The 20209-nt window shown below is 46.0% G+C and overlaps 1 protein-coding gene across 2 annotated transcripts in view; it reads left to right on the top strand.

Annotated features, from left to right (window-relative positions):
* Positions 1–1079: 1079 nt before the first annotated feature.
* The window catches only part of TMEM132D (transmembrane protein 132D), a 639752-nt gene continuing 620622 nt past the window's right edge, over positions 1080–20209 (top strand). The window contains exon 1 of one of the 2 annotated variants that reach the window (XM_067701195.1): positions 1080–1568. In XM_067701195.1, coding sequence (XP_067557296.1) covers positions 1490–1568 — 79 coding nt within the window. In that variant the 5' untranslated portion in view covers positions 1080–1489. The remainder of the gene's footprint in view (positions 1569–20209) is intronic. The other variant, XM_067701196.1, reaches the window with a different exon arrangement.

Raw genomic sequence — 20209 nt, 5'->3', positions numbered from 1 at the left:
TCCGGTTAATTCAAAGGCTCACATGGGGAAGTCCTTGGGCTAAAATCATACACTGATGCTTTGTGTCCTTGGTTTCCGGGGTGTCTTAATTAGGGATTCAGGAAGGATAAATGAAGAACTTGTCTCTTATCTTCTCAAGGCCGCGTTGGCCCTTAATGGATCCATTCCCAGCTCCAAATGGGCCAGCGGGGAGTCAGGACGGGATTCTTTTAGGATCACTGACTTGGTGGTCATTCCAGGATAGGGGTGGGGTCAGCGTGACCCCCAGGACGCCTGGCAAGTCAGAGGTCCTCCTACCCAGAGACTGAGGCGCGGGGGTGAGGGCCTCTACAGGCATCTTTGTATTCACGGGCAGGCGGAGAGCCTTAGAAACCCCCAGGCTGTAGGACTTGCCCTCAGCTTGAGGTCTGAAGAGCGAGAGAAAGCAGATGGCGTTCCTGACACCTGTTGGGAGAGCGGGCAGCTCCCTCCCGCCTCCTCCGAGCAGGCAGAACACGCCCGCAGCTCGCCCGCCTCCCAGGCGCCCCCCTCCCGCTCGCGCGCGCAGGGCGGGGTGGCCGCGAGGGTGGGTGAGGGGCAGACCCGGGAGGAGGGATTCGCTGTGCGGATTGGGGCTCGCGGCTGTCACTCCGAAAGGGTGGGGCTTTTTTTAAAAAAGACTAATCTTTAAGGCAGACCCCTAGCGCGCGCAGGGCTTCGTGGCGCTCGCGTCCGTGCTGGAGGCAGGCTCGGCCGAGCGCGGGCGGCGCGCGGGCGGCGAGGTCCCCGGGCCTGCGGGTCCTCCTCCGCGCGCGGGTGGCGCGCTTCCCCCCGGCGCCGGGGGCAGCCCCGCATCCCCGGAGCCGGCCGTGCGCGCCGCGCGCCCAGGGCCCCTCGAGCCAGAGCCGGGGCCGGGGCCGGGCCGGGGTGGGCGGCGCGGGCAGCGGCTGCGCCCCGCCAAACTTTAGGCGCCGGCGCGCGCCCCGGGGCGCGGCCGGTCGGGATGGGGGCTGTGCGCTCGGGCGCTCCGCGCCGCTCCGGGCGCCCGGCCACCCGGCCGGAGGTCCCCGCACCGCCTCCGCCCCGGACGCCGCCGCCCCGCCGCCCCGCCGTCGCCCGCTAGCCCACCCGGAGCCGCCCGCCCCGCGTCCCCGCGCTCCCGGAGGCGCCCTTTGGGGGCCACTTGGGGGCCAGTCCTCTCTGGGTAAACGGCAAGGAACAAATTCGCGTGGATGAAAGTAAAAATATCCTGGTGGGGGTGAAAGGGAGGTGGGGTTTGCCTGCGCGCGCGCTGGACTCGGGAGAGCAACTCCGGAGCGGCGCGCGGTGTCGCCTTCCGCAGGCCATGGATGGGCGGGAGGAGGACGCAGGGCGCCGCGGCCGCTCGCGCCCCTAGCCCGGCGCTCCCTCGCCCTCCCGGCCCGCTCCGGTCCTCCGGGCTCTTGGCGACTGTGTCTTCACCGCCCAGACGGCGCCGGGGAGCCGCCGGTCTGCGCTCCGGGCCTCCGGGATGTGCGCGTCTACGATGGGAACGCTGTGGCACCATTGGTCCCCCGTGCTCGTCAGCCTGGCCGCCCTCTTCTCCAAAGGTAAGGGGACGCCGCCGCCCTCTGGGGCCCCGGGGCGAACTTTGCTGGGAGTGAGTGTGTGGGAGGGCGTGCATGGATGGGGGCGGCCGGCAGAGTGGGTGTGGGTGTGCGTTTGTGCTTGTACACGCGCGCGCGTGCGGCGGCCGAGGTCCTCCCGCTGCCCCTTCGTAGCAGGTGCCTCCCCGGAAGACTGGGGCTGGAGGCCCTGAGTGAGACCGCCCGGGCGGAAAAATAGCCTCGTTCACCCGACCGCGTGTTCCACTCTGGGAGGGGGCCGTGGAGAACCTTGAAAGGAGAGGTGGGCCCCGGGAGGGCTGAGCTAGATGTCAGAGGAAGGGACTGAGTGACCTCCTGGAAAGGTTCTGGAATTTGGGCTTGAGTTTTCCTACGGGCACGGACCCGTGAGGAAATCATGCCGGAGCACGCCTGTGTACGGGAGCGCTGTCGCGTGCCTCGTGGGCTCCCGTGCCTGTGGCCCGGGGCTAGCTCCGGAGAGGTGGCCCTGCGTTTCTCTAAGAGAGGCTTCTCTCTCCCTTTGCCTTGTGTGGCTGTTTGTCCGGTGGCAGCGTCCGTGCAGGTTGGACGCGGAGTTTAAACCCTGCTTGTCACCTGCGTTATCCCAGCAGAGCCCCTGACTTGCAGCTGTGAGGAAGGCGGGGATTCCGCATCTGCTTCCCTCATCTGTCTCCATCCCAGCCTGTCATTGGCACAGCAAGTTTGGAAGCTCAGGACACGAATTCCTTGAAGGGAAATTATTCGATTCACACCGGAGGTTGTAGAAAGGACCAGCCATTCTTTCTCCTTACTGATCAGGTCTCTTTATTTGTGTAGGGTTCCCACAGGGGCCTCTTTCCTACAGAGAAATGTATAAGGAGCAAAGTGGAGCGTCTTAGCAGTCTCCCATGTGTGTCCCCAAATCCCTGTAAACAGGGTTGTTTTTTTCCTGAGAAGATTTTCGAGATGAGATCTCTCTCAGAAATTTCAAAGCCAATTGTCATGCACAGAGCCTTTTTAATGACAGGAATTTTCTGTTCTCTGAGCTCCTCAGGCATCACTGAGGTTACATTGCTTTAGATCTGACAATAGCCGGCTTTTGTGCTGGTGTGACTTAGGAAGAGGGTGACCTCTGCCCACCCTGCTTGGCTGTCTTTTCGAGTGCGGTCGTAATGGGCTCATGTCTCCTAATTACGAGTTAGAACAATTCTGAGGACCAGCGCCTCGGGGATTTGTGATGTGCACAAGAAACGGCAGAAAAGCTCGAGGAATTCAGTGAATACACCCCAGGCAGACATGAGGTTAAAAAACCCCAGATCCACAGCAACAACAGCCCAGCAGACTTGCTTGCCTGGGGCTACGAGGCATGTTTCTTATTGGTTGTCGCTTGGTTTGATGATAGGAATAGACTTCTCTGTTTTTATGCCGCAATAAAAAGGTTTTATTCAGGTTCAGAATAGCTTTGTAAATATGACCTAACTATTATGTTTCCTCGTTAGGTACACACATAGTTCTGTTACTGATTTCTTGATTAGACTGAGCAGGGTTGAGGAGAACCGTATTTCCCCTGCTAGTTCTGAACTTTTCAAGTGGGAGACACTGAAAATGTCCTTAACATGAGGAACTCTGATGTGGAGGTCTCGGCTCGTGGAAGGATGCTGTAAGCCCAGCCTATGACATATTTTGAGTTTCACAGCCCTGAAACCTTCCAGTTGTAGAAAATTTCCTGGTGCAGATATGAATTCTAAACACATGGACCATTCAGTTCTTTTCCCCATATGTTCACATCTCTTCCCCCTCTCAGATCCTCCGACCACCTGAAAGTTCTAGAAAAGCTTGAAATCCAAGATGGACTACATTTAAGAGGATTTTAGTTGGAAGGAAACGTATGCATAGACACACACCATCCAAAGTGCCTAATTTGTCTGGGTCTGATGGAAAGATGGAGATTATTACCAAATATTAAATATGTGTTTCAGCATATTTTTATATCTACTGCATTGCCTTAGTTCTTTCCAAAGATGGAGACTTGAAGGAACAGATGTGCACATTTTCATTACCAGGCTAACGTCTTTGAACCCATATGTTTAAATTTTCTGAGCAGGAAGTGATTGGTTATAGAGCAACCTCATAGATCGTTTGAAAATCAAATAAAAATAAAGTTTCATTGCTTGCAGTTCTATCCTGTAGGACCTGGGAACTCTGTTATGAAACAAAAAGTTTTTACCAGCACTGGGGTGCAGTCCCAGCCTTTTCCTGGAGAACAGCCTTATATTAAGTTGTCAGAGAGTTTGTGTTTTATGTTTAGAGTCTAGTCTTCCTGGGGAACCTGATGCAGGTTACAGCTGTGCCAGCTTGCAGATGTGTTTTAACATGTTGCTATTCGTTTCTTGGGGGGTGGGGGGCAGGGCATGGAAAGTAAAGGGGCCCAAAGGCAAATTAATAAGACTAGAGATGGGCAGAGAGCCAGGCAGATTTTCGGTGCAGAGTCAGGAAGGTGGCACCGTGTAGGCTGCTTGTGACGACCCTGACCTGCATCCCCCGGAGTTATGTTCTCTTGCAAATGCCGTTGAGAAGCAGACACTCAGAGGTCTGGGATCCCGGGAGAGCAGCTGCTGCGGTGATGGACCCCCGTCCTGGGCCGTGTTGGGCACGTGCTCTGCCTGCATCCCGTGGCAGAGTGCAGCCAGCCTCCTGGGCAGTGGCTTTGTGAGGGCACCTTCGCGCAGAGTGTTTCCACCTTGATAGCTTCCCTCTTAGGTCAGCAGTGAAGCATCTGGGCGGCGGAGCATCACCTGTTATTTAGGCAATATCCTCCCACAGCTCTGGACTGGAAGGCGCTTTGGTTTACAGTGACACCTTGTCTGGGCTCTCAGGGGAGGAAAAGTATCCAGGAGGGAGCACGTTGGGGTGTGTGAGAGTGTGTGTGTGTGTGAGAGAGAGAGAGAGAGAGAGAGATAGGGAGGGAGAGAAAGACAGGGACAGAGACAGAGACACAGAGAGAGAGACAGACTAAACTTCATTTCTTACATTTAAACACTGTCAAAATTAAAAGGAGAGGAGATGGGGAGACCAAGAAGTTTCATTTTTCTTGGATTAAAAAGTTAGGTACTAAATATGATCTTACAAAAAATACTTACAGGCACAGAAATTTAGAATTCTAATTATTAAGTTCTGTTTAATTTAGTTCAGCTCTGAAAGCCAAGAAAAAATGAAAAACAAAACAAAAACTCCAAAAATACGCTATTGCAGAAGCTTATACTACCCTATATTTTAAGTTCATCTATCCATTTATCCACTCGCCCATTTATTCAACCAGTCTTCATCCATCCATGTATCCATCCATGTATCCTTCCGTGCGTCCATCCATCCATCCCTTCATTTGTATATCCATCCATCCCTTCATCCATAAATCCATAAAATTTGATGACTCAACAAATACTAAAGGCCACAGGCTTTGAGTGAGCATGGAATTCTGCAAGAACTGTTTGCTGGTGTTCTGAGGACACAGGGTTAGGAAGGTACTAAAGTGGCGCTCGATTCAGGGTGGTTCACTGTCAGTCATTCGTCTAGCTTGTAAAGTGCACAAACCGTCCATGGTTTTAAGTCATGGGCTCAAACCCCACCAGTTCGGCGTTCAGTTCCCTCTTCCTTTCCTCTCCTGGTTTTCTGGGTCCCCTCTCCTTCCTTATTTTATCACAGTAACTGCTTTTGGAGCACCAACTGTATACCCCACGCCATGCTGGCCGTAGGATAACAGTAGTGAGAAAAACCCACACAGATACGGTTACTGGCCTCCCGGAACTGGGAGTTTATAGAGGAGATAGAAAAAGATGTTAATTATATAAAAATGTAATTATGCATTGTATAAAACTGTTATGTAAAGGAACGTAAACTTTCAGCTGCGATGTGCTAGAGGGACAGGGCAAGCATCTCTGAGCGCAGGTGTATTGGCATTGGACGTAGAGCATCTGTGGGATGGGTTGGTGTTTGCAGGGAGGGGGCACGTGAGTGGGAGGGTGCAGACACGTACGGGGACTCCAGAGGGCCAGTGTGGCCGGGAGAGAGAGCCGTGGAGCTTGTGGTTACTGCATGAAAGGACAGAGTGGGAAGTGAACTAGAGATGGGCAGCGGTCAGGTAGGGTGTGGGGATATCCGTGGCATGTCCTCTTTCACCTGGACCACCACCAGTTGCCCGTGGCGTCCTGATGAGGCTAGTGATAGCAGCCTCTTGCACTCTCAAGATGGTCCAGGCGGGGGATGGATTCTGTGGTCGCCCCTTCCCAGGCACTGGTGAGTAGAAGGAGGGTACAGATGGATTTTAATCAGAGGGTCTGTAAATTTCCCATGGCTGCCTTAACACATGACCACAAACATGGTGACTTAAAACAACAGAACTTCATTCTCACGTAGTTCTGGAGGCCAGTAGTCCAAAATCAGTGTCCCAGGGCCGAAATGAAGGTGTTGGCAGGAGACTTTTAGGGGAGAATCGTGCCCCCTCCTTATGGGCGCTGGTGGTCTTACCTTCTGGCAACATCGCTTGAAGGTAGTGTCTTCCCGTCTCTCTTGGGTCTGTCCTCATGCCTCCTCTTCTGTGTCTAAAACCTCCCATCGCCTCCCTCTTTTGTAAGGATTCACGTGGTTGCATTTAGGGACCACGGGAATAATCTGGATCATCTCCCGTCTTACGTTAATCACACCTGCAAAGACCCCTCTCCCCCCTCTTCCCCCAAATAAGGTGACATTCACAGGTTTGAGGGATTTGGACGCAGATATCTTTTGGTGAGGGTGGGGGAGCACTTTTCAACCTTCTACGGGGGTGACACATTCTAAAACCATTTTCTGTCTCCTCTCCTAAATTTTTAGTACCTCCAGAGGCAGCCTCTGTGTATTTTTCTCTCTGATTTCTCTTCAGTATTGAGTTTAGTACTTTGGACACTGCAAGGGCTCAATAAATTTTTAAGTATCCTTAAGACTGTAGACTATTGCTGAAAGAAACTTTGCACAGCAGTAAAATGGTTTGATGCCGGGGTTTTTTTTTCCCCCTCCCAGTACTTCAAAGTGCTGCAGGAAATACTTCTGTCGATAATAATAACAGCGAATTTTAAAGTAATTTAAAATTGTATGCCAGGCACTGCACTGAGTGATTGCTGAAAGTGCTTTTTGTGAATTTGCAGATAAAACCAGTGGGTTAGATTTTCTTCACCCCATTTTATAGATGCAGAAATGGAAACTCAGAGAAGTAACTTGTCCAAGCTCTTACAACTAAAGTGTCACAGTCTGAATCCTGATGCTTCAGCCCACACCGTTAACTGTTTTACATTCTGCTTGTGATTATGTATAATAACTAAAAATGAATCCATTTGTCAGGCAAAAATTACATGCGGTGCCTGACGTGCTGAAGTTTGAGTGCAGAGGGGTTTCCGTGGAGTTTCAGCTCTGAGCCTTGGAGGTGGTTCATTGTTTGTTGAAGGAATGAATAAGTGAATACCCTGTTTTTTAATTTTCTCAGCCTTCATTTTTCCAGCAGCAATCGGGAATGATACCTAAAAGGAACTAAAACATGGATTTTAATCCCAAGGCTGTTACAGAGGTGGAGGGGGTGATCTGATGATGTGAAATTGTGTGGTTGTCTCCTAGGCCAGGTTGCTGAAGAGACTTCGGCCGTGCTCTCTGAATCCCAGCATCCCATCATTCATCCGCTTCCCTAACATGCGTGGGCCCTGGGGGAGGGGAGACTGACGTGGCCCCTGTTTCCACCAGGACTAAGTGTCTGGGTAGCTTTTTAGTAAAATTGTAAAGAACGAGGGAGAAGCATGTAGCATGAAGGCAGACAAATATTTTTCCTGGTTCCAAAAGGAGAAGGTTGGATTCTGTGAACATATGGATTGGTGAGTTTGACTTTTGATGCCAGACAACAAGCTTGAATTATGGGGCGAATATTGTGAAGGTGCCGTAGCAGAAGTGAGTGGTGATCACAGGAATCTAGCGTGGATTTGTCGTGACACGAGACCAAAGACTCAGGATATTTCTATACCACTTTTGTCGTTTATTTTTTAAAATCTACTTAAAAAAAATATCTAGGAAGAATTAAGAGGATCACCCAGCAACCTGAGGCCAGGGTCGTCTTCACTTAAATGTCAGTTTTAAGGGTCCCTTTTATTTATTTTTTTAATTAATTTTTTGGGTCAACTTTTTAATTTATTTTTTTTCAAGATTTGGCTTCTTTTTAGATTTTATTTATTAAAAATGTTTTAAGTGTCAGAGTACTGATTTTTTTTAAATTTTGTAATTTTTTAAATTGAAGTATAGTTGGTTTACAGTGTTATGCCAATCTCTGCTGTACAGCAAAATGACTCAGTTATACACATATAGACATTCTTTATTTTATATTCTTTTCCATTATGGCTTATCACAGGATACTGAATATAGTTCCCTGTGCTATACAGTAGTGAGACCTTGTTGTTTATCTATTTTATATATAGTAGTTTGTATCTGCTAACCCCAAGTTCCTAATTTATCCCTCCCGCGCCTTTCCCCCTTGGCAACCACAAGTCTGTTCTCTATGTCTGTGAGTCTGTTTCTGTTTTGTAGACAGGTTCATTTGTACCATACTTTAGATTCCACATATAAGCGATATCATATGGTATTTGTCTTTCTTTTTCTGACTTACTCACTTAGTGTGATAATCTCTAGTTGCATCCATGCATGTTACTGCAAATGGCATTATTGTGTTCTTTTTTACAGCTGAGTAATATTCCATTGTATATATGGACCGCATCTTCTTTATCCATTCATCTGTCGATGGACATTTAGGTTGTTTCCATGTCTTGGCTATTGTGAATAGTGCTACAATGAACACAGGGGTGCATGTATCTTTTTGAATTATAGTTTTGCCCAGGTATATACCCAGGAGTGGAATTGCTGGGTTATATGGTAATTCTATTTTTATTTTTCTGAGGAACCTCCACACTGTTTTTCATAGTGGCTGCACCAACTTACATTCCCACCAACAGTGTAGGAGGGTTCAAAGGGTCCCTTTTATACAAACCTATCACCCAAGATGTGTGTCCCATCAACTTCCAGAAATTAAGTATCTATAGGGGAGGAAGGCCCTTGAACTTAAAGTAAAAAGATTTGTGACATATATTCAAAGAGATTAAGTACATATTTTCATGACAGGACAGCAGTAACCGAGGTTAAGAAATATATTTGAAACAGTTGAAAGGGAATAAAAACTTTTCTCTCTCTCTTTCTCTGAACTAAAGCCTAGAAATGAGACTTCGATCTACATTTGAAAAGACAGGCAGTCACAAAGAATTTTTAGCCAATTAGCGACATTGGTTATTTTCCTCATGTGAAAAATAGTATCTTTTTATGTTTATGGGAGAATTGCTGAGCAGACTCACTAAATAAAGAAGGTGGCAGTCAGACTTCAGTTTTGTTGTTGTTGTTTTTGTTTGTGTGTTTGGTCAGGAAAGCTGTGTTGGTAGGTGGGGAGATGCTTAAGTTATAATATAACTCGCTGAGATTCTCAAGGCTCTGGACACAACCTCTTAGGACATTGTGGCAGGAAAAGGTTTTGATATCACAACCGATGTTGATGTCGCCAATTCTCTGCCTGCCTTTAATCCTCATCACCCTTTAAGTCTCATCTCTTTAGCAGGTAAAGCATGGCAACCGCTGCCTCTTGCTACAGCAGAAAGCCCAGGACAGAAAAGCCAGGTTCCTGACTTGAGATCTCCAGCAAAAGACAAAAGATTTGGAAAAGCATATGTTCGTGAGCATGTGTTTTCTTGGCACACCCTCTCCTTCTTCACCTCAGTAAATATTTTTTCACTGGGGGGAGAGGGAAGGATTCAGAGGTTAGTTCAGATGCCAGAGTGCTTCTGAGATGCTCTGTGTCACTTCACTCCAAGGATGAGTTAGAGCAATATAAGTTAGATTTCCCAAATATATTTGGAGATTCCTAGAGGAAGAGAACCTGCTGTAAAAAGCAGAAGGCAGTGACCAGTGTGCAGTGACCAGGCAGTGAGTTCCAGCGAGGTGCTGAGAGTGGCAGAATATTTTCCAGATCAGCTGAGGAAGCTGGAGCAGACATGGCGGAAGGAAGCCCAATCAGCCTGAGGAGGCCTTGCGGTCAAGATCACGGAGGCGTCTCTGTGGTCTGCCTGTACTGACCGCAGGAGACCGGATGCCATTTGGACCGATGACAAAGTCTGTCGTTGACGTGAACCCTCCTGGTTGTCATGGGCACTTTGAATCTTTCAGAACTTACACGTGATCTCTGTAATAATTGGAGGTGGGGGATATTGTTTGGCTACTGGGTGAAACGGGGAATCCAAATAGAAACGAAGTTCCATCCTATAAAAAGGAAGACACGTGTGTTTCTTGCTCTCTGAAGCTGGGGACCGAGTTTGCATTCACTCCAGCACCCTTGTCAGCACGCTGGGCAGACACGCCTGAGTGGCACTGAGCCTTGGCGGTTCGTGGGTGCCTGATGGTGTCTGATGGCCGGTGTCGACCTTGAGCACGGTCTGCAGGCTCTCGTCCCAGGACCCCGTCCCAGCCCGTCCATGGTGGACGTCTGTATCGAGACTGGCTGTGACAACAGATGGGATGCTCTTTCGTTAGAGGAGCAGGTTCACAGAAGGAGAGCAAGGATGCTGTGTGGCAGAATTGCTCTGGGAAAGATCTGAAGTTAGAACAGTCTAACACTTGAGATAAGTGGATAGCGCAGCCCGCTGAACTTGGGGCCGTAAATGCCAGCTGGGGAAGGACAGCAGCCAGGAGCTTGAGAGGGGCGTGTGCAAAGACAGAGTGGAGGGATATTTAAGGACTTTATCAGATGAATTGGGAGATTTTGATTGACATATATACACTAATATGTATAAAATAGATAACTCATAAGAACCTGCTGTATAAAAAATAAATAAAATTAAAAAAACAAGCTAACAAAAAAACCTGTTTCTTTCCCAAGTTCCTTTTCTAAGAAATACTTCTCAGGCCTTAGTACCAGGAAAAAAAAAAAAAAGCTGTGTTTATCCTGAGAAATAGTTTACACTTTATCCTATGAACACCGTGAATTTTCTAAGTGAATTTCCAAGTGTCTGTCTTTGCTTGAACTCCTAGGAGTCTCTGAGGCGACCTTACTATTTATAAGTCTAGGAAATTTAAGACACACATCTTAAGACACACACACATGACTCAGCTTCATCCTTGGCTTTATTTTATTTTCCTTATTCTGTCTCTCTTGTCTGCTTCCCTGCTTACTTCTTCTATCCCAGTGCATTTATTTTTTGTAAGCTACTTCAAAGGACTCCTGACATGAGGGAGAGGTAAAAATAAATAATCTCACTACCCGAAGATGACTGCCTCAACAGTTTGATGTCTTTCGTTCTAGTTGTTTTTCTATGAATTTTTAAAGAGGTTGTGTTCACACTGTCTCTGGGACACATAATTGGTTTTTGACTTTTTTGAGTTCATATGTTTATATAAGCATTTCCTCATGTTTTAAAAATGTATCAGGGATATATTTTTAATGTCTGCGCCATAGCTGAAAATTTTCAGCTCTTGTTGGACAATTATATAATATATAGTTTTCTGCTATTATGAGGAAATAATTATCTTTGTGCATAATTTTTGCTTTGAGTTACTTTCTTAAAGAGAGTCACAGTTATTTAATTACTAGGCCAAAGAGTATGGGTAGAGCTTTTGTTGACAAGCTGTTTCCCAGACAGGCTTTACCTTTTTGTGCAGGTGTTAGCGATACGTGAAAGCATCCCGTTTTGTTGAACCTTGGTGCCCTTAGCGATGGCACTGTGGGCGTCTGCTGTACCTCACAATCTTTGCCGAGTGCCTTGGTGGCCCCGAAAAGTATTCAAAATGTGTCATGGAGAGAGTCACATCGAGGATGTGGCTTCTGAGGCCCCGAAGCTGTTTTCCTCCAAGTGTGGTCCAGGGCCCTGCAATGCTTTGCCTCTTGAAGGCTGTGCGGTTGGAGTGGGTGAGGTCATACAGTCTGTGGCCAGTGGGAAGATGCAGAATTGCTTACAGTGGGTGCTCTTGGGGATGCTATGTGAAGAGGACTCTGCTCAACGGATAATGTGGAGGTAAAGAGCCTGCAGTTTCAAGGTTATGAGGGAAAATGAAAATGCATTTAGAAATTCAGTGAGAAGGATGTGATTTAGTTACCTGGGAAGATGCATCTCTCCGGGACTTGCTGTTTGGGAATCACTATTATAGAACAGAATCAAAACAACAGGTGGACATTTAAACCTGAATTCTGGGACTTCCCTGCTGGCGCAGTGGTTAAGAATCTGCCTGCCAGTGCAGGGGACACGGGTTTGAGCCCTGGTCTGGGAAGATCCCACGTGCTGTGGAACAGCTAAGCCCATGCACTGCAAGTACTGAGCCTGCACTCTAGAGCCTGTGAGCCACAACAACTGAGCCCACGTGCCACAACTACTGGAGCCCGTGCACCACAACTACTGAGCCTGTGCCCTAGAGCCCACGAGCCACAACTCCTGAAGCCCGCGTGCCTAGAGCCCGTGCTCTGGAACAAGAGAAGCCACTGCGATGAGAAGCCGGTGCACCGCAACAAAGAGTAGCCCCCCTCTTGCTGCAACTAGAGAAAGCCCAAGCACAGCAGTGAAGACCCAACACAGCCAAAAATAAATAAAATAAATTTATTAAACAATAAATAAATCTGAATTCCTTGATTCTGGGACGTTGATAGAATTAAAAGGGCCCCGGCTGCTTAAATACAGCAAAAATTCTTCAAGTTCAGCCCTGAGATTGACCTAGTTCTCCTACTTTGTCTGCCACAGGGACTGTCACCCATACTAAGCACCAAGGGCTTTGATTTATTTATCCAACAATTAGTTTGTTGAAGGCAAGTTGCAAACACAGTAAGATAGGCTCTGAGGATGTGTCAATGAATATGAAATCAACTCTGCCCTCAAAGTGCTGGAGACTGAGACGTGAACTCCTACCTGTCTCTGGTAAGCCAGCGAATACAGGTATGGAAACGTGTTTGATTAAGCGGAGAGAGGAAGGAGCGGCAGCCTTGATTTCCCCTTAGAACCCTTAAGACATCTGTTCTGTGACCTTTGCTTTTTCTTTGTCGGCCGAGGTTCTCCGTTGCTGACAACAGAATCTGCTCTGGCCGAGATGGATTTCCTGAGTCGTGTGAGGGGGTGTATAGACCCGCCGTGCACACCAGGGACCCAGGCTGGGGGAGAAACAGCAGAAGCCAGCAAAACCCCCAGCCACAATATCTCCTGTTCTGGCCCAGATCCCACTATCACCGTTGCCTTCCTTTCAGCGTGCATAGGATCCAGCGCTGCCCTCCCTCAGGGCGATGCCGACTGAACCAGACACTCTTCTCTCTGCAAGAAGGACTGATCTCCTGTAGCTGCTGCCTCCCCTTGCTCATCGTCTCTCTCTGGGTCTCAGATGGGTGCCTCTGTTCAGTGGCACCCAAGACAGATCTGGAACCCCAGCATCAAGAGATTCCTGCCCACCTTGCTGTCAGGACACCAGCCTCTTCAGGAAGAGACCCGCAATTGGTGTGAAATGCGCCAGTCTTCGGTATCCAGAGAAACTCTCATCTTGTTAAAATTGATCCCAGTGACCTTGCAAAGAGTCATGTTAAAATATCTCATCTGTGTAACTTTTCTCTTCCCAAGAGGACTGTGGGAAGGAAGCAAGGACCCTCATTGTGTGTTTCTCATGTTGCTGGTCATGGTGTTGGTGAACATGTGCTCAATTAATGGCTGATTCAGTTTTGATTTTTCTAGACAGTCTTCTAGGATTTGAAAGTATTCCTTGGGTTTCTCTGAACTGGAGGCTCTGAAGAGGAGGTACCGTTTTATCCTCCCAAAGGCCTCTAGATTACTATCCTCAGTCAACCTTTAACAGATGCTGTGATGGAAGAAATCAAAGCAGGTCTTCAGCTGAGGCTCCTTTTTGGGAATAGGAAGCAGAGTGCATGGCTTCCCCAAGAAGCCATGGATTGGATGGAAGAATTCCGCTTGAGTTTGATTTATTTAAGGAAGTACTTTCTAGTGATGAATAACTAGGTGTATTTTGGTTGCAGGTACAAAACAAAAATCTAAAATTGCCTAAGGGATACGTTAGTGAGGATGGGCTAGTATGATGGGTAGGCTCTGATGTAACATACATACATTACACATACATATATATATATTTTACATATGTAATATGTAGATGAGTAAAAACGCATGTCTCTGTGGCTTAATTTGACCAAGGTTTATTTCTTGTTTGGTTAGAGTCCAGTTGACCCTCTCTGACTTTGTAGTTATGCCATTTTGAACACATGACCGTAGGGGATGAGAGGACCTAGGGGATTACGCGGGATGCATTTAAAGTCCAGATTTGGAAATGGCTTCATTATACCCACATCCTATTGACCAGCGTTAGAAACAGAGCCTCCATCTGACTTCAGGGAGAACTGGGAAATGTAGAGGAGAATGTATTGGGCTGGCCAAAAAGTTCATTCGGGCACAGCTTTTTGGCTGACCCAGTATTTGGTAAACATTAACGGTCTCTGCCTAAAGGAAAAGGGAAATGTAATGGCTCACGTAGCTGAAATTCTGGGAGTGGCTGACATCAGGCAAGGCTTGATCCTGGTGCTCACGGGACGCCAAAGGGACCTAGACTCTCTTTGCTTCTCTTTAACTTTATTGGTTCTGTTCCAACGCACACTGTCCTTCATTTAAGCAAGATGCTTCCCCAGCTCAGAATTACACCTTTTTACCCTAAATTCAGTGAATAGAGCATCTCTCTCAACAATTCCATCAAAGTTCCGGACCTGCCTCTTAAAGGTCCACATTGCTCTGTGAGTCTTCTGAATCAGTGACTGAGCACAGAAGGACGGGATAGGTGCAGGCTGATTGACTCAAGTTTAGCCAATAAGCTCCCCCTTCGGAGCCTGGAGTAGGAACCCACCCAGACCGCCCGATAAGAAAATGAGAGGGAGTTAATGCAAAATAGTTCAGAATACTTTTACCAAAAGTGGGGAGATGAGAATTTTGTATTCTTGCCCAGACGACAGCTCCCAGTAGAGAATTGTCCCCTCTTGGAGAAGTTACTTTATCCTTTGACGTTTGTTTAAATGTACTGTGTGCTTTTGTTTCCATGATTGTAATTTTTCAGAGTCCTTAATTAGATGTAAAAACTGTGCACAATGGAAATAACTGTTGTGAATAAATATTTGCATTATAGGCTGTTAAAAGCAAGCATCAAAACACACAATTGCCTGTTTAACAAGCAGTCGACATTTTGAAATGTGAGATCAGTGAAACAACTGAGAATTCTGTTGAAAGGGAGAGAGAACCGCTTAAATAATATTATTTACATTTTCAAGGGAACTGTGTCCACAAAATGAGGGAAAACAGTGATTCTGATGTACAGAAATGTACAAGCAGCTTACCATCGAGTTCTGACTTTTCCCTTTAATTTCTACATATCTGGTCCTCATAAATGGAGTGCTCTGAATTCCTTAATTAGGCAACACACATTAGGGAGCTGGGTTTTGCCGGTACTTCCGATAAATGTAACCTTAAAACAGTGTGGAAGAAGAGTTTCTAGGATATTCTGGTATTACAGAGAACCTAATATTTACATTTTGGGAAGGACCAAAGCTGGCAGTGCACCTTTGGGCCAAGTGCCACCTTTTAACTATCCTACAGTAGTTTTTCCAGAATTATTTTGGATGCGGTAAAGAGACTGTTGATAGGGAAAGGACATTTATACTATGCTTGAATGATTGGAATTTAAAAGCAAGCCTCATGATTCTAAAGGATGCAAAACAAATAAAGCAGTAGGGTACCATATGCCTTCAACTGATAAGGAAGAAAAAAATGATCTTTAAAAAGAAATGTTTATTGAATTATAGTTGATTTACGATGTTGTGTTAGTTTCAGGTGTACAGCAAAGTGATTCAGTTATACATATATATAAATATATAAATACATATTCTTTTATTACATTCTCTTCCATTATACGTTATTACAAGAATCTTTTTTAAAAAAGTTTTTCTTTTGTTGTGGTCAAAAGTCACGTAATATAAAACATACTATTTTAACCATATTTAACTGTACAGGTCAGTGGCACTAAGTACATTCACATTTTTGTGCAACTCTCACCATCATCCACCTTCTGAATTTTTTTTTTTTTTTTTTTTTGGGCTGCGTTGGGTCTTCTTTGCTGTGCTTGGGCTTCCTCTAGTTGCGGTGAGTGGGAGCTGCTCTTCGTTGCGGTGCACGGGCTTCTCATTGCGGTGGCTTCACTTGTTGTGGAGCACAGGCTCTAGGCACGCGGGTTTCAGTAGTTGTGGCACAGGGGCTCAGTAGTTGTGGCTCACGGGCTCTAGAGCGCAGGCTCAGTAGTTGTGGCACACAGGCTTAGTTGCTCCGCAGCATGTGGGATCTTCCCGGACCAGGGCTTGAATCCGTGTCCCCTGCATTGGCAGGCGGATTCTTAACCACTGTGCCACCAGGGAAGTCTGTGGCAGGAGGATTCTTAACCACTGCGCCACGAGGGAAGTCCCCGAATTTTTCACCTTCCTAAACTGAAGTTCTGTCCCCATTAAACACTGACTCCCTGTTCTCCATCCCCACCCCTCGTGCCCCTCCCCCACCCCCACCACCTGTGGCATCTACCAATGGACTTTCTGACTCTGTGAGTTTGGCTATTCTAGGTACCTCGTATAAGTGGAATCAAACAGTATTGGTCTGCACCTGCTGTGTATTGGAATACACTTTTAAGGTTAACTTAAAGGTATTGAGTACCTTTTTTAAAAGCTTTCGGATTTCCTCCTGTAGTTGGATGTCAGGGGTGTGGCTTTTGATTGACAGATGGTGTCGGGTGGTACACGTGGCCTGCAGATACGTGCTGTTTGGCTTTCGCGGTGAATGTCTTGTCATCCTTTTGAGATCAGCAGATTTTCATAAGAGCCTGGATTATCCTGCTGCTTTTCCATGATGAGCAGCCCTGATACTTCTGCATGTCAACAATGGTTCCAAGCAGGACAGCTGCTGTCACCACCCAATGCTCTGCACTGGGTCCATCTTCTTTTCTTTTCTTTCCTAGTTACATTATCCCTGGACTTGGACTACCAGAGGACTGGTGCCCTGGGTTTGGGTGCCTATCAAATGTGGGGAGATGAACACTGGAGTGGAATCCCAGTGTTTCTGGAATCCGCAGAGCTTCACTCATTTATATTTCGCTGGGCCCTGGGGCTGTGTGAATTGACAATCTCTGCTGGATAATATTAACTTTTAATTTCCAGGAATTGCTTGATTTTGTTTACTACTTTGTTTTTACATTATTTCTTTATTTGGAGGAGTGCGCTTGACACTAGAATATTTGAATGGAGGGGTCATGCAAAGCCCTTCTGAGGGGTGTGTAAGTGGAGATATTTGAAAAGAAATGCATTTACAAATCCTCAACTTCTGTATGTATTTGGTCCTAAACTTGATCCCTCTAAGTTAATTTACAGCTACCCCGTGCGTCTTCTGTCTCTTCCTCCCTGACTCTCTGTCTCTCACACACACACACACACACGCACACACACACACACCACACACACACACACACACACCACACACACACACACCACACACACACAGACCACACACGCACACACACACACACACCACACACGCACGCACACACACACACCACACACACACACCACACACACACCCACACACGCACACACACACACCACACACGCACGCACACACACACACCACACACACACACCACACACGCATGCACACACACACACACGCACACACACACGCGTGCGCACACACACCACACACACACCACACACACACGCACACGCACACACACACGCACACACACCACACACACACACGCGCGCGCACACGCACACACACACACACACGCACACGCACACACACACCCCTTTGAATTTACAATAGAAGGGTACTTTCATCCATCTAGCGTCTTGCTCTGTATGATTCATTTCTCCCAGGTGTTAAAGCCTCCACAATCCCCCAGGTACAATTATTAACTATAAATTTAATCAAAACAGCATAACACTCCCACCCCATAGCTCATTAAGAGGTACATTTACAAGAAGAGAAGTACTTTTTATTTTTAAAAAATATTCATCAAAATGTGTCATGTATTTATGCTGTGTCATAATAGAATTGTAACAATGCCAACTTGATGAAGTTTTTGAATACTGAGAATGTTACGGTAAGAAGAAACAAAAAAATTTAAGTTCAGTATAGACACACCTATATTTTTGTTGTAGGAAAGTGTAATAGGATGATGGGTACATTGTTTTCAAGATTAAAAGTACATGACGTTAGGATACTTCCATGTCCTGGCTATTGTGAATAGTGCTGCAGTGAACACTGGGGTGCATGGATCTTTTCAAATCATGGTTTTCTCAGGGTATATGCCCAGGAGTGGGATGGCTGGACCATATGGCAACTCTATTTTTAGATTTTTAAGGAACCTCCATGCTGTTTTCCATAGTGGCTGCACCAACTTACCTTCCCACCAACAGTGTAGGAGGGTTCCCTTTCCTCCACACCCTCTCGGTCATTCGTTATTTGTAGACTTTTTGATGATGGTCATTCTGACTGGTGTGAGGTGATTCCTCATTGTGGTTTTGATTTGCATTTCTCTAATAATTAGCGAAGTTGAGCATCTTTTCATGTGCCTCTTGGCCTTCTATATGTCTTCTTTGAAGAAATGTCTATTTAGATCATTTTTTGATCGGGTTGGTTTTTTTTTTCTTTTTTGATACGGAGCTCCATGAGCTGTTTGTATATTTTAGAGATTAATACCTTGTTGGTCTCATCATTTAAACAGCTTATGTGGAAAGCAGAAATAAACCCAGACATAGAAAACAAACTTATGGTTACCAAAGGGGAAAGTGGGTAGGGGATAAATTAGGAGTTTGGGATTAACATATACACACTACGGGTGTATCAAGTAGATACGCAACGAGGACCTAGGGGATTATACTCAATAACTTGTACTAACCCATAATGGAAAAGAATCTGAAAAAGAATCTATCTATCTGTGTATACCTATATATATCTATATATATCTGAATCATTTTGCTGTACACCTGAAACTAACACAACATTGTAAATCAACTATACTTCAGTAAAAAAAAAGGTATATTACAATAGGATAAAATTCTGTATGGGAACCAGGATGGAAGTGTGAGTTTAGGGGAAAAAGGAACAATGTAAGATTGCCATTGTTAAGGAAGATTTTTTAAAGATTTTATACATGGTTGAAGGTAGGTGTCGAGTCATTCTGTTATCTGTATTCCAGTGGATGCATTTAAAAGAGTGATGTAACAGTTTCGTTTTAAATGTCAAGGTGTACAATACACAGGAAACTTTATCCTTGGCAATTGTTGAAACTCTGATGAAAAGTATTAGATATCAGTTCTTCAATGTACAAGTGGGTCCATAGTTTTAGAAGTTTTCTCTCCAGAGTGAGAGGAACATCCTCTTGGAAAAGCATTGCCTTTGGAATGGTAGTTCTCAGCCTGGGTTACCTGTGAGTATCACCTGTTAAGTTTTCCAACATTCCGTTGCCCAAGGAAATCGGAATATCCTGGGGTGACATCCAGGCGTTGGGGGTTTTGAGAGATCCCCCCCCCCCAATTGATTCTGATGTGAAATCGAGGCTGAGAACCATGAAGAAAAGCTGTCAAGGGAAAACATCTGTCCATGTGGAGAAGTAAAGCAGGGATTCTGAACGCTGGCCGCACAGTGGAATCTCGTGAGAAGGTATTGGGTGGGGTGGGTGAGTGTCAGGTTAATTGAGGTAGATTTGCATGGTGTACAGTTCACCTTTTTGTACAGTTCTGTGAATTTTGACAAATGCATATAGTCTTGTAACCACTGCCACACTCAAGATGGAACATCTCTATCACCCCCCCCCAAGTTTTCTCCTACCCTTTCAGAGCTAGTCCCTCCCTCTACCCTCATCCCCTGGCCACCATGGATCTGTCTCCTGTCACTAAAGTTTTGCTTTTTCCAGAGTGTTATATACATGGTACCAAATCTTATACACATGTTACTATACCTTATGTAACTTTCACTTAGCCCAGTGCATTTCGTATTCTTCCAGGTTGTTGGAGATGTTACCTAGTCCAGGCTAGTACTGCTCCCACACGATGGGACAAATCGAGAGATGAGGTGTTGGGGTGAAGAATAGTGACTTCATTCAGAAAGCCAGCAGACAGAGAAGATGGTGTCCCAAAGAACCATTTTACCCCAGTTAGAAATCAGGCTTCCTCTTTTAAAAAACATTTTTTTTTAATTAAATTTTAAAATCTAAATTAAAATTTTTTTCATAAAATATCTCAATAAACTTTATTTTTTATTGAAGTACAGTTGCTATACAATATTATATAAGTTATAGGTGTACAATATAGTGATTCACAATTTTTGAAGGTTATACTCCATTTATAGTTATTGTAAAATATTGGCTATGTTCCCTGTGTTGTACAATGTATCCTTGTAGCTTATTTTATACCTAATAGTTTGTACCTCTTGCTCTCCTACCCCTATATTGCCTCTCCACTGGTAACCACTAGTTTGTTCCCTGTATCT

Source organism: Pseudorca crassidens, chromosome 12 (assembly GCF_039906515.1).
Source record: "Pseudorca crassidens isolate mPseCra1 chromosome 12, mPseCra1.hap1, whole genome shotgun sequence".
NCBI classification, from domain to species: domain Eukaryota; kingdom Metazoa; phylum Chordata; class Mammalia; order Artiodactyla; family Delphinidae; genus Pseudorca; species Pseudorca crassidens.
Note: the sequence above shows the minus strand (reverse complement) of the source record. Positions and strands in the feature narration are given on the sequence as shown.